The sequence below is a fragment of the Dysidea avara genome, chromosome 3, assembly GCF_963678975.1.
Source record: "Dysidea avara chromosome 3, odDysAvar1.4, whole genome shotgun sequence".
Lineage (NCBI taxonomy): Eukaryota > Metazoa > Porifera > Demospongiae > Dictyoceratida > Dysideidae > Dysidea > Dysidea avara.
This window is the reverse complement of record NC_089274.1, coordinates 47,667,726-47,684,011: the sequence shown is the minus strand read 5'-3', so window position 1 is coordinate 47,684,011 and position 16,286 is coordinate 47,667,726. Positions and strand designations below refer to the sequence as shown.

The 16,286-nt window shown below is 37.6% G+C and overlaps 1 protein-coding gene across 1 annotated transcript in view; it reads left to right on the top strand.

Annotated features, from left to right (window-relative positions):
- Nucleotides 1-228: 228 nt before the first annotated feature.
- Nucleotides 229-16,286, top strand: part of LOC136251344 (ephrin type-A receptor 4a-like) — a 29,401-nt gene continuing 13,343 nt past the window's right edge. The window contains exons 1-4 of the mRNA XM_066043782.1: nt 229-423; nt 655-939; nt 990-1,143; nt 7,854-7,946. Of these exons, the coding sequence (XP_065899854.1) occupies nt 242-423; nt 655-939; nt 990-1,143; nt 7,854-7,946 (714 nt within the window). The 5' untranslated portion in view covers nt 229-241. The remainder of the gene's footprint in view (nt 424-654; nt 940-989; nt 1,144-7,853; nt 7,947-16,286) is intronic.

Sequence of the window (16,286 nt, the reverse complement as noted above, 5' to 3'; positions counted from 1 at the left end):
ATATATCTGTGGTATTATAAAGATGTTGTTCCACAATTTACAGAACACTCACCCTACCTGTAGTGATCCTGATTACTGCAGGGGTTATGTTAATCCTGATGAGCCATCATCTTATTCAGATCCAGTAGATACTGCAACCGCAGAACACCCTAAACTGACAGGTTGTGATTATGAGACCAGTCAAAGTCCTGATAATTATTTGTCTCCACTGCACTCTTTCTCTAATGCTTATAACAATGCTATGGAGTACTCAAATGATACTAAATTATCATATTCTACTGTGTATGATGATACTAGGGTGTCATCCTCACTTAGTGGAGGTGATGAGGTAGAGTGTTTCTCAGATCCAGGACATTCAGAAGAGGCTATATATTCTTGTTTCGAAAGTAAAAGATTTCGTACTATCAATGCAAATACTGTGAGGTGAGTGCTAACATTATAAATAGTATAATTATTATGCCATAAATTACTGAAGTGTGATGGTATTATATAAGTTGAGAGAATCTAGTTTTCAGCCTGTATAGTAAATGTTCAATCCTAAACAAGCTTGCAAATGATGTGAATTGTTTGATTTAAGCATTTGCCATTTAGTAGTACTTAATGTTGACTGTTTTCTGATAGAAATTACTGTCATTGGCTATGAGTTGTTTCCAGGATGTCACAACGACTTGGATCTGGTGAATTTGGAGTAGTCCACTTGGGCACATGGACTGATGGTTTTGCTGATCCTATACAAGTAGCAGTGAAGACACTCAATTCAAAATGTTCAGAGTCAGACAGGGTGAAGTTTCTGAGGGAGGCAGCCATTATGGGTCAGTTTCAACACAACTACATTGTAGGGCTGTATGGAGTAGTGGCTGAGAAGGAGAATAAAATGATCATATTGGAATATATGCCTAAAGGAGACCTTTGTAAACTTTTAGTTGATTTAAAAAGCATGTAAGGAATTGAGGAAAGAAAGTAGTTTGTTTAATGGTATGTAATCACAGGACACCTCCTGAAGCATATGGTGAGATGAAACATGATCTGTTAAGTTTCTGCAGACAAGTTTCATCAGGACTTAGCTATCTTGCTTCAAAACAGTTTGTACACAGAGACCTGGCTGCTAGGAATATACTAGTATCAAGTGATGATGTGTGTAAGGTGTGTTGAATATTTATGTGCTATCTATTTAATTTCTTGTTGTAAATACTGCAATTATTGTTGGTCAGCAAAAATAAACTAATATATTTAAACTAAATGAAGTAGGGATCCAAGCGATAAAAAGTAGTGAAACAAGAGATGAATGATGGTGTTGCAGCATCAGTGGCGGATCTAGATGGGTTTCTGTGGTTTCGACAGAAATCGCCTTTTAAATTTGGCTCAGTGGCAGTCTAACTAGCTTTATTTTTGGTTTATTGACAATTTGTTATAACAAACAACTACATATATCCCACAGTATTTCAGTAGCATGCATGCAATTGCACTTAACTAGCATCCATTATTTCTACTAAACCTTCAGCAACGCTTCACTTTTCACCTCCCACTGCATTAAAAACAATCAAGATACTCTAATAGAGCAGTCAAGTAACTACTCTAATAGAGCAATCAAAGCTACAGCTTAGTGACAACTTTTGCCCAATAGTTAGCTATAGGAGACATGTCCTCAGAAGCCTTATTATTCAGCTATACCAACTTTCAGAAACTCCCTTTTAAAAATCCTAGATCCGTCACTGAGCATAGCTTGGTAGAAAAACCCATACATTGAAATGTTATAACAACCATTTTGTTCAATGCCAAAGTAGGGATTTTCCCACATAGCTATGCTGTAATATCATCATTCATCTATTATTCCACTACTTGTATCACTTGGATCTGTACTTCATTTTAAAAAATTTTCAAATATATTTTGGTTTTTTGCTATGTACTGTTTAAGTAGGGATCCCCCAAGAATGAGACGCGCTGCCAAAAGTGCCACCTTCAAAAATCATCCTAGAGACATCTTACGCCATGAAAATTACCTTTACAGAATTATATTAGTCCATTCAACATGAAATACAGCTTTAAAAGCAAGAAAACGCTTACCGGTGACCGGATATAGAATTTTTTTTAAAATCGCCAAAACTATAAAATTGATCTGCCTCACTCACTCATTCATCACTCACTCACTCACTCGCTCACTCACTCACTCACTCACTGACCACAATCGCAAGCCTAGAGGCCAAACAAAGCAGTTCTGACGAGCGTAGGCCCTCTGCTCCTTGTCTTTTCTTTTAACTTCAATCAGGCTGCTTGTCTTCTTCATCCAACGAAACCATATCGAGGCGTTAATTTTCTGTATCAACACTTTCTTTCAGCAGCATATTTAGACACCACAAAATTATTTCAGAGCTGGATTTCAGAAGCACTTCAGTCCCAGCGCTACTATAAGAGGTATACTAGCTAGATATCTGCAACTATACGTGATTGGAATCCCGTTCGCGATCACGCCCATCAAATAAAGATCTAGGTGGATCAGTGTTGGGACAGTTACTTTTTATAGTAACTAGTTACATATTACATATTACTTGCAACTGAACTATTTAGTTACAGTTACATATTACCCATAAAATAAAGTAACTATAATAATATTACATATTATATTACTTTGTGTCCATAGCTTTAAGCTGTCACGTGTGAAACTACCACCTTATCATGTGACATGATTGCATTGTTGGACAATGTGCAAATCTTGGTTATAAGTAAGAAGCTGGCGAATAAACTTCATTCAGTAGGCTTCATTACTTCGTTGTGGCTAGGCGTTACTCAGTGGATCACTAACGAGATTAGTAACTTCGTTACTTGTAGTAATAATATTACATAATATTAGATTCGTTACAGTAACTATATTACTTAGGTAACGCATTACATTTGTAAGTAAAGTAACTTGAGTTATATTACCTGTTTCTATAGCATATTTCATTATATTACTTAGTTACCACAAAAGTAATAATATTACGTAACGCATTACATAAATAACGTGTTACTCCCAACACTGGGTGGACCAATAGCAATATAGAGTGCAGAGACTTACAACTTTTAACTATCTAGCTATTTACTTAACAGTAAACAAGGTCTATAGTTAGATAGTTGCACACCCCTTGGTTTGACTCGAGATACTCTAGTAGAACAGTCACTCTAATTAATACAACAGTCATGTATGATATTCCAATAGAACAGTCACAAGTTACACTGTAACTATCTGTACTAGCTGTGCTACAACAAGACACCAAACAAACTAGTATTTTAAAAAATTGTTAATTTAAAATTGAAGTAGGGATCTATGCAATAAAAAGTAGTGAAACAAGAGATGAATGATGGTAGTATAGCATAGCTCGGTGGGAAAGTCCCTACTTTGGCACATTAGCTATAATTTTGTTCAATGCCAAAGTAGGGACTTTCCCACCGAGCTATGCTGTAATACCATCATTCATTTCTTGTTTCACTACTTTTTGCATAGATCCATACTTCATTAATATTTTATTAACATTTTTAGTACAATATGCAACTACAACAGTGTAACTGTTCTATTAGGGTGACTGCTGTATTAGAGTATCTTGTGTCAGCCTTCACCTATACGGAGTGTGTCACTATTTCATATTTTAATTGTGCTAGCATTATGAATGCACCTAGACACAGGATTCTGGGACACAAGCAAGATAAAGATGATCCATGCATTATATATTGTGCCATCTGTGGTACACCAAAAATCATTTGTCAAGTCATGGCAGTATCCAACTGTAAAACTCAAACTTTTAGTTATTTTGCTGAGACATGCTTGTGTGAAGACTTTTGTCAATCAGTCAGTCACTCAATCTAGCAGGCAGTATAGGCTTAAGTCAATAATGCTTTGAAAACAGCCCATTTTGTTTTACCTACGTACTGTACTTTAATACTTGAAATTATGCTGGAATAATTATTCCAGCATAATTTCAAGTATTAAAGTACAGTACGTCACGTGTACCAGGCAGTTAGTGTGCAAGTGTACCAGACAGTGATGCAAGTGCACCAGGCAGTTAGTCAGTCATTTATAGTACGTTCACGTTGAGCTGAATCCTCAAAAACATTTAATAACTCATGGATGCAATTACACATGATCTTGAAATTTGGTTCATTTGTAGTACTGCTTGATCCACTAAAAATATTTCGAAATCTTTTTGTTCAAATGTTTGACATAATATTTATGGCCAATCAAAATTTTCCCAATACATTTCCTATGGGGAAGCCATATAAGTGCAGTGTCCATTACAGCCCTTTCCCGAACTTGTGATGGAGCCAAACAGTACATGTCTGTTGTTGACACCTTTGCTGTTACCAATAATCATCTTGTTGGCTGAAATGTTAACTCTGTTGAGATAAAATCCACTTTTAATTTTTAGCTGTTTTTCAGGATTCAGCTCAACGTGAACATACTATAGTAAAAGAAAATCTGTTTAATGGAAAGAATTAAATTTTATACCAACTTATTGGAAGCGTTTCAAGTCATTTTAATGATGCAATCGGGCTTGATTATGCCTACCCAGTCATTAATGGTTGATATCTGCTATGCAATGATGCTGTGATTTTATGCATATTTTGATTGCAATCTCCTACTATATATAGACCTAGAGGGTATGCACAGGCTTAGGGAAGTAACTACTTCTTTCCATGAGCTACATGGTTTGTAATACCCTTGGCACATGCATTTGTAACATCTCTTAATTAATGCTACAGTGTTCTCTTCTAGCTATATACATCACATTGTGATACAGTTGTCCTACTGCATCCATCTAGTGCTCAAATACATTACAGATTTTTGCAATTGAATTTGCAATTGACTTTGTCCTGTTTGTAGTAGAGTTCGTCGCCTTTGCAGTAGAATTCGTCCCGTTCGCAATTGAATTCATCGGTTTGCAATTGATTTCGTCGCTTTTGCAATTGATTTCGTCACTTTTGCATTAGAATTCATCGTATTTGCACAAGAATTTGTCCGTAACAAGATTGGCAGTTGCAGTAAACAAGATGTAGCAGTTGCTCCATGATCTTGTTGAAGTACAACTGTTGTAAACAACTCTTTATAAGGCGATAGTTCTTCTGCTACAGCTTCTTCAGCAACATTTGCAACTGTTCTTCGCCATTGGCGATGGGTGTGGTCACTCGCAAACAAGCTAATTAACTTTACAGGCAGCTAATGGCTTCGCATTTAACCAGCTTCAATTACTCTCTAGTGTCTCAAGTGGTATTCTCCATGGTGAAAAAGATTCACCTTGTGATGAGCGGCTGGTTTCTTACAGTCAATGTAGTTATGACGAATTCTAATGCAAAAGCGATGAAATCAATTGCAAAAGTAACAAAATCAATTGCAAACGGGACGAATTCAATTGCAAACGGGATGAATTCTACTGCAAAGGCGATGAACTCTACTGCAAATGGGACAAAGTCAATTGCAAAGGCAATGGATTCAATTGCAAAAACCTGTATTACCATGAATATATGTGAAATTATCTCCCAAGACACATGGTAGTGTGTTGTTTGGAAAAGAAAGCCAGTGTGCCACACCATGTTGATATTGACAGGAAGTAAGAAAATGCAATTTTCTTACATGCATATATAGCTCCATAGTCCCTTATCCAAAACACACCATTTTGCATTATAGCTGTCCTTCAGGTAGGGAAGCAGATGTTATTGAATTCACTTTAGCCATTCATGAGATATGACAGCCAATGTTTCAATTGTTTTTTTTTCTTTCTTCTTAAGAGGTCTATGGAGACCTAGATTTTTTGCATGCATTGCAAAAATGCAAATATGTGATTCTATAAATTTGGAACAAGTAAAGTGCATATAAAATTTCACTTATCAAGTTTACTATGAATCTGATAAATATCGACAATGCTATGAGCATTTATTTGAATAAAAACTTTTGTCACGGCTACTGTTTATGGGAATTTAAAGTAGGTTAGCCATCATAGCAGTGTCTTTTGATGGTTTGGAAAACAGCTATGTGCAGAGTTACAAGGCAAAAATCAAACAACTGTGAGATCACAGGGTCAAGGTACCCTAATAGACCAGTCACAGTGGGGTTAAAAAAGTGTATGAAAAACTTACCAGATTTCTAACTAAGGACCTCCATACTGAACACCCAAATCCTAAACGACTGAGCCACTACAATCACAGTTGTTTACCTCACTTAATTTCTATTGTACTTTAAAAATGAAAATCTAGCTTGGAATTGTGTACTTAATAGTAATTTCATAGATCTACCAATAGCAATTCTAAATTGTTCTAGAATATTCTGTATACATTCTATTAGTATTCATCAAAAATGTGCACTTAATTAGAATAGTACAATGATACTAAAAGTAGTCAAGTATGCAATACAATTAGGGAAAGCTATTTTGCTTTTTTCCACTTGTTTTTCTTTCCAACCAATAATTCTTTAATTTCTCACCTATATTTTTATATATTTTGCTCAAGAATTATGTATTTTGCTCAGACTGAGTGTTAATTGACTTTTCTTAAGTGCAAAGCCAATTTCATCTTAAAGTGACTGTACTATTAGAGCATCTCGATCTGCACCTGCCCTAACCATACATAGCAAAGAGTTATCTAATATTGTTTAACTGTTTTGTTAGGGTATATCGATGGTCACTTGTTCTTTCTGTAACAATTAACTGTGTATTGTTATTGTGTGTGACTGTTCTATTAGAGTATCTCAATCGTCTATGCAATTTTCACAAAATTGCACCTATTATGCTAATCATCTTGTAAGAAAAATGTGGGAAAAACAAGCCCCAAAGCCAGCCTTTGGGAGCAATATAGCTAGAGTGTAAAAAGAAACAAAATCCAAACAAAAACAACCAAGCTGTAACAAAAGCATACAGCCTTCTAAAGCCTGAGTGAAAAACTATTTTACCTAATCAAACTTATAATTCCTAATTTTTCCTTGCACTTGTTTGTTATAACATAATTATGACTGGTGAACACATGCATACCACATCAAAAGAAGGAATGGTGTCAGACTTTTTGTTTTCGTCTTGTCTGAACACATGCCCCAACAATCAAAAGTGCCAAGTAGCAATTATGCTTTGTTTACAGTAATGTTCAGCCCATTACACAGCGTTACAAAATACAGATGATTCCTGTTACAAACATAGGGGAGGCTGGATCACGCAACATGATCAACACCTTGAGCTGTCAGCAAAGAGAAATAGAATGCAAAGGGGACAACGGTAAGTCCACGAATCATGCATTGTACGTACTGCAGTGTGCCAAAGGTACCTGTCAGACTGAAGCCATATTGAACAATGAAAAAATCCAGTCCTAGCCCCAGCTGTTATCGAGTAGACTTGTCTGTAAATAAATTAGTCAGGCAGTAGAAAATTCCTCTATATATTTTATTTATTATTTTGTGGCAACCTACCGGAAGTGTTTTAAGTAAGGCACTTTTGGCAACCTACCGGAAGTGTTTTATTTGGGCTTGGTTGTACCTAACCAATACTGTCAAGGCAGTATGAAGGTATCGGTTTCTGGTCAATATTTTTTGTGAGAAAGTGCAAACCTCGTAATGTACAGTTACTACCATACTGTATGTATCAAAAAAAGCTTATATTGTATAATCATTATTCATCTCATCCTTTTTATTTAAAGTATATACGTACTACATACATAGCAATAGTGAACCATATCGTTGTTATTGTGAAGGGATGCATGAGTAGTGAACATTAAATTTCTAGAGTTTGGCTATATTAACAAATTAATATTGTTGCATACATGGTGTTGTTTCCCTACAACATACTGTATGCCTTTTATGACTTGCACAAAGTTGAGATGAATTGTGAACTTCATTTGCTCTGCAGATTGCTGACTTTGGAATGGCACGAGATATGTCTAATGACACTTACTATGCATCCACAGGAGGAAAGATACCATTGAAGTGGACTGCTCCTGAAGTGAGTGAGAATTGTTGGATGTTATGAACAATTTTACAACTAAACTGTGCATAACATTATTACATTCAAATTGCCTTTATTATGAATAAAGCACACACACACACACATATAATATGGGACCAAATTTTTGATAATCATTGATCTACGCACACACCAGTAAAGTTCACTTTTCACCATGAATGGACAATACTCTACGCATCTGCACCACAGCCATGCCTCTGATTTGCTCACGCTACTTTTCACGAATGGATTCTAGAGACACTGGGAACATTCTGGCACACCTTGTAATAACACAAGACTAGAGTCATAAACAGCCTTGGACAGTTTCCCAGATATTTCTATGTATATTTCTTTAATTTTCAGTGGCACAATTGGTCTTGAGAGCCCAATATTAAGACTATAGACACCATATGACCCACTTAGCCATTTTCTGAATTGCCTGCCCACACCCCCACCACCACCCATGGTGACGTACTTGTGTTACAGATACCATCATCAAAAGGTACTCAAAATCATAGTTATATCAATAGCTAGCTTGTTATGGATTGAAGTGGAATAAACACTATGGTTGGCTACATTTACTGTGAAAACTTCAAACTCCTAGCTTTTGACCTTCCCAAGTTATACTGGATTGAAATCACATATCTCAGATGTGTGTAGATCAATGGTTTTCCTTAATTAGGTCACATAATAATGCAATTAAAAATTGCAAAATGAAGTAGGTTCCAGCTATAAAAAATAATATATGAATAATGCAGCTACGGTACTGCTCAAATGTAATGTTGTCTCGCATTAGTGCAAACGATCAAAAAACTTGCTAATTAGAGGGCATGGCACCCATTTCGCTTGTGAGTATTCATCCCATTTTCATAGCTACACACTTATATCACAGATATGTTATAACAAAAAATGAACAAACTATAGTACGTTCACGTTGAGCTGAACCCTCAAAAACATTTAATAACTCATGGATGCAATTACACACGATCTTGAAATTTGGCTCATTTGTAGTACTGCTTGACCCGCTAAAAATATTTCAAAATCTTTTTGTCCAAATGTTTGACATAACATTTATGGCCAATCAAAATTTTCACAATACATTTCCTATGGGGAAGCCATACAAGTACAGTGTCCATTACAGCCCTTTCCCGAACTTGTAATGGAGCCAAACCGTACATGTCTGTTGTTGACACCTTTGCTGTTACCAATAATCATCTGGTTGGCTGAAATGTTAACTCTGTTGAGAAAAAATCCACTTTTAATTTTTAGCTATTTTTCAGGATTCAGCTCAACGTGAACATACTATAGCATGTTTCCAATGTAGGAATTTTCACACATACGTATGTGTGAAAATTCCTACATTCTAGTTTGTTATAACATAGCTGTGATATACATGTGTGGCTATGACTAATTAATGTATCTTGATCTCACTACTTATCTCAAGTGAGCTATGCAATAGATTAAGAGGCATGGTTGCCATGTCTTGTTTTCTACAGCAAAAGTACAGCTGATTACAGCTAGATCATTAGGGGCATGGTCACACAGCTCTAATTATTAAGGGCACAGTGGCTTTTTTGATAATTGAAGACTGTGGTTGCCATAGAATTGTTTTATAGGTGCAGCTAACATATCTACTCCCTCATAAGTGCTTTAAATATTTTTTGGTACCTAAATATGCTCCTCTAAGAGAAGTGTCAATGCAGAAAATTAATGCTATGGTATGCATGGTTTTCTTGCATCAAGAGTTCATAATATATATATACTAAGGAGAGTATCCTACTCTCATATACCCCTGTAGAAAGGCGTATCGTGAAGTTATGACGTAATGACAAGATGTTGTGGTTTCTGACATACGGGCAACCATAAAAGTGCAAGAATCGTTATCACCATTTCACACTGGCGGCGCTCAGAATAGCCGTATTCGCGAATGGCCTAGCAAGAAACGCCTACTAAGCGGTCTTAACCCGTGAAGGGACGATTGTAGTTCGGTGAGAAACGCTTAGAGCTGGATATGATTTGGTTGCTAGTGACGTTGTTAGGCACGTGTTCAATCGATACCATGTTCAACTAATGACATCATTAATTATACAAAGAAAAACGGGCGAACTCAGAAGTTCTACGTCATAACTTCACGATACGCCCTTCTACAGGGGTATATGAGAGTAGGATACTCTCCTCAGTATATATATTATGAACTCTTGCTTGCATGAAGAAGATGACCATATAATTGAAGATAAAAGGAAAGCACAGAAGGCATGACACTTGAAAAGGAATATGCCACAGGTGTGTTTGTTATTGCGGCATGAAATGACGGTTGTGTGCTGCTTCGTTTGACCTCTAACCGTGTGATTGTTGTCAGCAGGCAGGCTGGCTGGTTGGCACGGTGGCTAGCTGGCCAAAAATTGGGTTTTGGTGATCTTTTATTGTAATTCAATAATTTGGTTTTGGTGATCTTTTATTGTGCCAGTACCAGTTAACAAGTACAAATGGCTATTGTTCCGGCATAGTAGTATGCCCAGAGTATTCGACTTTAGGGAATGTGACCAGTAGTTTGCTTTGAGTCTTGTACTTTAGGGCATGCGACAAGTAGTAGCTATTAGTAGGGTCAGGTTCAGCTTTGGTTTCTTCTTCACTTCAGTTGGACATTTATAAGGTAGAAACTAATGTAGATCGGTAGCTGCAGCACCAGTGGTACAGTGGTTACGAGCATGGATCATGAGTAAGGATGCCAGGGTTCAAGCCCCAGCTGAGAATACCTTTTTTTTTTCACTTTCTTAGGTTTTTTGTCCCAAGTTTTTTTTTAAAATGCACGTAACTTCTCAGTAGCCTCAACTGCCAGCAAAATATCCGGCGAAACAGTGCAACCAGTACCGGCTCTATATAACCTGCCTAAGCTTAACGTTTTCCTGGCTTTAATGCTGGACATAATGTTAGACTATTCCATAAAGATGATTTTTGTTATGTATGATATTTCTGTGATAATGGCAGTATTTTGACGGGCACTGTTTTAGTGGTGAACCCTACTAAGCATTACTATCATACTGTTTGATGTGGGTCCCAATGTGGATTTTACAGTTCTTGATGAGTAATTTCTGAACACTTGGTATAATAGTTTTACAATGATCATTAAATTAGTTGCATAGCTCAATAGAAAATACATGAGAATATGATTCTCCTCAGCGAATGTAGCCTTGAAATGTGCAAGCACCTCATCCTCTATTGTTGTTTGAGTATTATGTAGTAGATTGCACCATAGATGATATGACCACATACAGTGTAATTGTAAAGTTAAAATAGTTCATTTTTATGGTTTATATAAGCTATTTTAGTGTATAACATAACTGAGAAATGTGCTTATCTAAGCACGGTACAGTGTTTTAAGTGTTGCCATATTGTCAGTTTTATTAGAGTACACTGTTTAAATTAATTGCAAATGTTCATAAATAGTCTTCTGTAATGTATGTCCAATTACAAATCATTGAATACTTAATTTTAAAATGAAGTAGGGATCCAAATGTAAAAAGAGAGATGATGTTATTACAGCATAGCTCTGTGAGAAAATCCCTACATTGGCATTTTATAACATCTATTTTGTTCAATGCCAAAGTAGGGATTTTCCCACCAAGATATCTTGCAATACCATCATTCATCTCTTGTTTCACTACTTTTATCACTTGGATCTGTACTTCATTTTAAAATTCTAGTTTGTTTGTTCTTTAAGTACATATACGTATATACACAATATACAACTATACAAGTGTGACTGTTCTATTAGAGTGACTGCTGTATTAGAATATCTTGTGTCAGCCTTCCCCTACTAGGGGGCATGTCACTGTTTCATATTTTCATTGTGCTAGCATTATGAATGCAGCTAGACCAATAATAAGGGTGTGTGGTTATCATGATTGAGTAAATAGATTATTAAGAGGTATGGTCACCGCGCTCGATCATTATTAATCAACCTAGACTGTGAATGGGCATTGTCTCAAACCAATTGTGAAGTTACAGGTAGGTAGACAGGCAGGTAGGCAGCCAGCCAGCCAGGCAAAAATTTGAGTTTTGGTGTTTTTTCTTATATTCTAAATCTGGCTGCCTGTAGAGTGTTTTCTTGTTTTATTATTGCATTTGAAGTTAGATAGACTAATAGTATTCCATAAAGGTAATTTTTGTCATGTAAAATGTCTCTAGGGTGGTTATTAAAGGTGACATTTTAGGCGGCAAGCATCATTTTTGGGAGGATCCTTACTTAAGCAGTACTACTGTACTGTTTGATAACACAGATCTCTACTTCATTTTTTAAAATTAATAACTATACTAGTTTGTTTAGTATATTTGTTATAGCATACAGCTACATGTGTGACTAGGGTGACTGTTGTATTAGAGTATCTTGAGTCAGACCTCACCTACCAAGGGGCACCATTTAATATTTCACTGTGCTAGTAGCTAGACCAATAATAAGGGGATGTCATCGTGATTGAGTAGATAGACTGTTAAGAGGTGTGGTTTCCATGCTCGATTGTTATTAATCAACCAAGATCATTAATGGGAGTGGTCTCAAACCTATCATGAAGTACAGGTATCTATTGGGTGTCCAGTACCTCTTACAGTAGCTTAAGTGCTTTAAATAATTTTGTGGCATCTAAATATGCTGTTCAAGGGATGTGTTTATATGGAAAGTTAATGCATCAATATGGTTTCAGAAGATGACGACCAGCCTAATTGAAGATAAAAGGAAACACTGAGCACAGAGGGCACACACTCATTGAGACCCCAAAAGGCATATGCCACTGGTGAGTTTGTTGTTGTGGCATAAAATGATGGATGTGTGTTACTTCGTTTGGCCTCCAGCCTTGTGACTGTAGTCAGGCAGGCGGGCGGGTGGGTGGGTGGGCAGACAGGCGGAAGGCAGGCAGGCAGACAAAATTTGAGTTTTGGCGACTTTAAATATTCTATATTGGACCGCCTGTAAGTGTTTTCTTGTTTTAATGCTGTTAGATGGACTACTATTGATCTGTAAAGGTGGTTTTCATTGTGTAAGCTGTCTCTAGGATGATTTTTTTAGACGGCATGTTACATACTTTTGGGGGGGATCCCTACTTAAACAGTACTACCATGCTGTTGATAATCTGATCATGTATAGGTGGGTATACCTCTAGGCCCTGGCCAATTATGCTCAAAATTTTACCTATTATGCTTTTAACCAGTGTTCAAAAATCAAGCCTATTATGCTTAAATTATGCTTTCAAAATCAAGGTTATGCTTGAGAAATGACTATATTATTAAAGCATGTTAGTGTTTCCAGACTGCTGTATTAGAGTAAGTGACTACTCTATTAGAGCGTCTTGATCTTATTTTTACAAAGTGAGAATAACCAACCAAGAAATGGTTAATTAAGTTATCTAACATGTTTCTAAATATGAAATGCATGTGATCATTTGCTTTCTTTCAGGTGCATGCATTGCACTGAACATTTAATTAAATTCTCAAATATTGTCTCTATTATGCTAGTACTATGCTTGATGCTTTTGATTACCTATTATGCTTTAAATTGTCCCAGCATAATTGGTTGGGGCCTATCCAGCAGTGGAATATTAAAGGTGGGCCTATTACTGTATAGCAGGTAATTTCTGAAGGGCTTTTATTATCAAGTACCCTTCTCTTCAATAATAAATTACCAAGTCCAATTGTTCTTTTATAATAAATTCCCACAAATAAAAGTACCATATACATTTGGACATGTTTTCTTCGAGTTTTAGCTTAGTGTTAATGATTGCAATGCACATTGTTGGGAATTGATGCCATCTACTGCTACTCTAGTGTAGATACCATCAAGCTAGTGGCCTTTTATTGCAAGTTGAATCCTTGTTAAATAATAGTTAGACACCAAGACCAAGAGAACTAAGCGATTTAGTCACCCCAATGGCCTGAAGCTGTAGCGTTCCGAGCGCAGCGAGGGTACTACTAAGGGTCTGAGGGGTTACTAAATTGCTTAGTTACCGTTGGTGCGGTGTCTAACTTATTTAGACTATGGTTTAAAGTACGTACCTTTATAGCCAGAGCATGAGTGTGGAGTGAAAGAGCAATGTAGAACAATGGAATAGTTTCTTCCTGAAGTCCTTACAGCACCCACAAAATATTATTCGACCGGTAAGCAAAGTAATGGCTAGAGCTACTCCCACATCATACCCTTACCACATACCATACCCCCTTATACACCACTACCCTTCCCCAGCCATATTTCTCCGTGGGGTTGTGCCACCACAACGGTTGGCTAACAATAATAATGTCAAATGAACTACAGAGCACACACATCACACCAAATACTACCTACACAAAACCATTACAACTACATGAGAACAGCTTGGGTAGCAGAGTGGGGGCTAGCATAATAATAATAAGCTCAACAAAAAAATTTCAGAACTGCTTAGCCCAAGCAGCCCTGGGAAAAAACCTGGTGGCACTTCTTTTTTTACCACCAGGGGAAAAACCCTAAATTGCTCCACTCTGTTGTGTATGCAAATGATTAAGTTCAAATCACATCTACTTCTTAACTCCTATCTGGAATACAGCTAAGGAAAACTTGGAAGGGTGGGTGGGAGCCAACATGTATCACACACGTGGCATAGATTGAATTAAATCACACTATTACACCCTTATATACCCAGCGTCACGTGAGGACGTACCGTATTCACGTGGGAGCTTATTTTCTGTCTAATTCACTGTGTTCAACTGCCAGAAAATACATCTCCCACATCATACCCTTACCACATACCATACCCTTACCACATACCATACCCCCTTATACACCACTACCCTTCCCCAGCCATATTTCTCCGTGGGGTTGTGCCACCACAATGGTTGGCTAACGATATACATAGAGGCACAAAGAAGGCTGTGACAGCTTTTAAGATACAATCCAATATTCCTTGACACTTCTAGGCGACTTTCCAAGCTGTCTTTGACATAACATTCTCACTTTTCCATTGCCCATGCCTCTTAAAAATCTGATCTGGGACTTGAGCATTCGCCGCAGCAGTGGCACTCCTTGACCTCATACTGTGCAGGCCAAACTCCTGGGCTGGGAAACCCTATCTTTTTTAGAAACAGACTGCATAAACAGCTGTAGCTTATTTTCCCCGAATCTCAAAGCTTTTTGCCATTCTTCGTTTTCAGGATTGCCCAGAATAGAAACCTCTCATCTCTCAATGTCATCTCCACTCTGTGCAGGTAGCTTTCGAGCCTAGATACTGGGCATGTTTTAGACCTAGTTCTGGCAAGCACCACATCATCCCCTTGTCTCAATTGGTCATTCTTACTGTGGAGGATATGGATGGTCATCACATCTCCAACAATTGAAAAATCACATGGCCGTAGTTCCACTAATTCACTGAACCGTAGAAATGCGGCGTAGCCCAGTAAACATGTGGTCGCAAGCCTCATATCGGAAAGCGACCCCAACTGATCTGCATCTGTTAACATTGCCTCAACCATTTCAATTGTGAGTGGCTCCTTTTTCACCACTGGCTTTGCTAGAGTACGTTGCAAGCCACCCAATGCTACTTTCACCAATGGATGGGTTGATGGTGAGGCTAATCCAGAAGTAGAGTGGATCCAGGCCAATGTATTGCAGGCTTCTTCAGCTGCTGATTTGGAAGCTGTCTGCTCTCCAATGTACTGCAAGTACAAGACAAACTCATGTGGCCTGGCTGGGATCGGTTGCAACTTGTGAGCCAGTGCCCATCTCTTCCATCTTTTGAATACACCAATATATTTTTTAACAGTGCCATCAGCCCAACTATGCAACACTGCATTTGGCAACCTGCTAGCAAGGTCTTTTGGGGTCTTCTATTTCATTGATCAACTTCCAGCACCCATGTGTTAACATACCTACAAAACAAAACATCTTGCACACGTTGTCTTGAGAAGAAAACAATTATCTAGTTTGTCACACCCCTGCGAACCTTTGCCTTTCCCCAGGTCTCAACCTGATTTGAGTTTAAGCTGTGACCAACACAACACTGTAGCTATGAACCATGACCAAAACACAACACTGTAGCTATGACCATGACCAAAACAGCATTGCACCTCTGATTTATGACCACATAATCCCTTGAACCGAGACTAACACAGTATTGCAAATGAACTGTGACCAACACAGTATTGCACCCCTGAACTGTGACCAACACAGTGTTGCACTTCTGGACTGTGACCAACACAGTGTTGCACCTCTGAACTGTGACCAACACAGTGTTTCACCTCTGAACTGTGACCAACACAGTGTTTCACCTCTGAACTGTGACCAACACAGTGTTTCACTTCTGAACTGTGACCAACACAGTC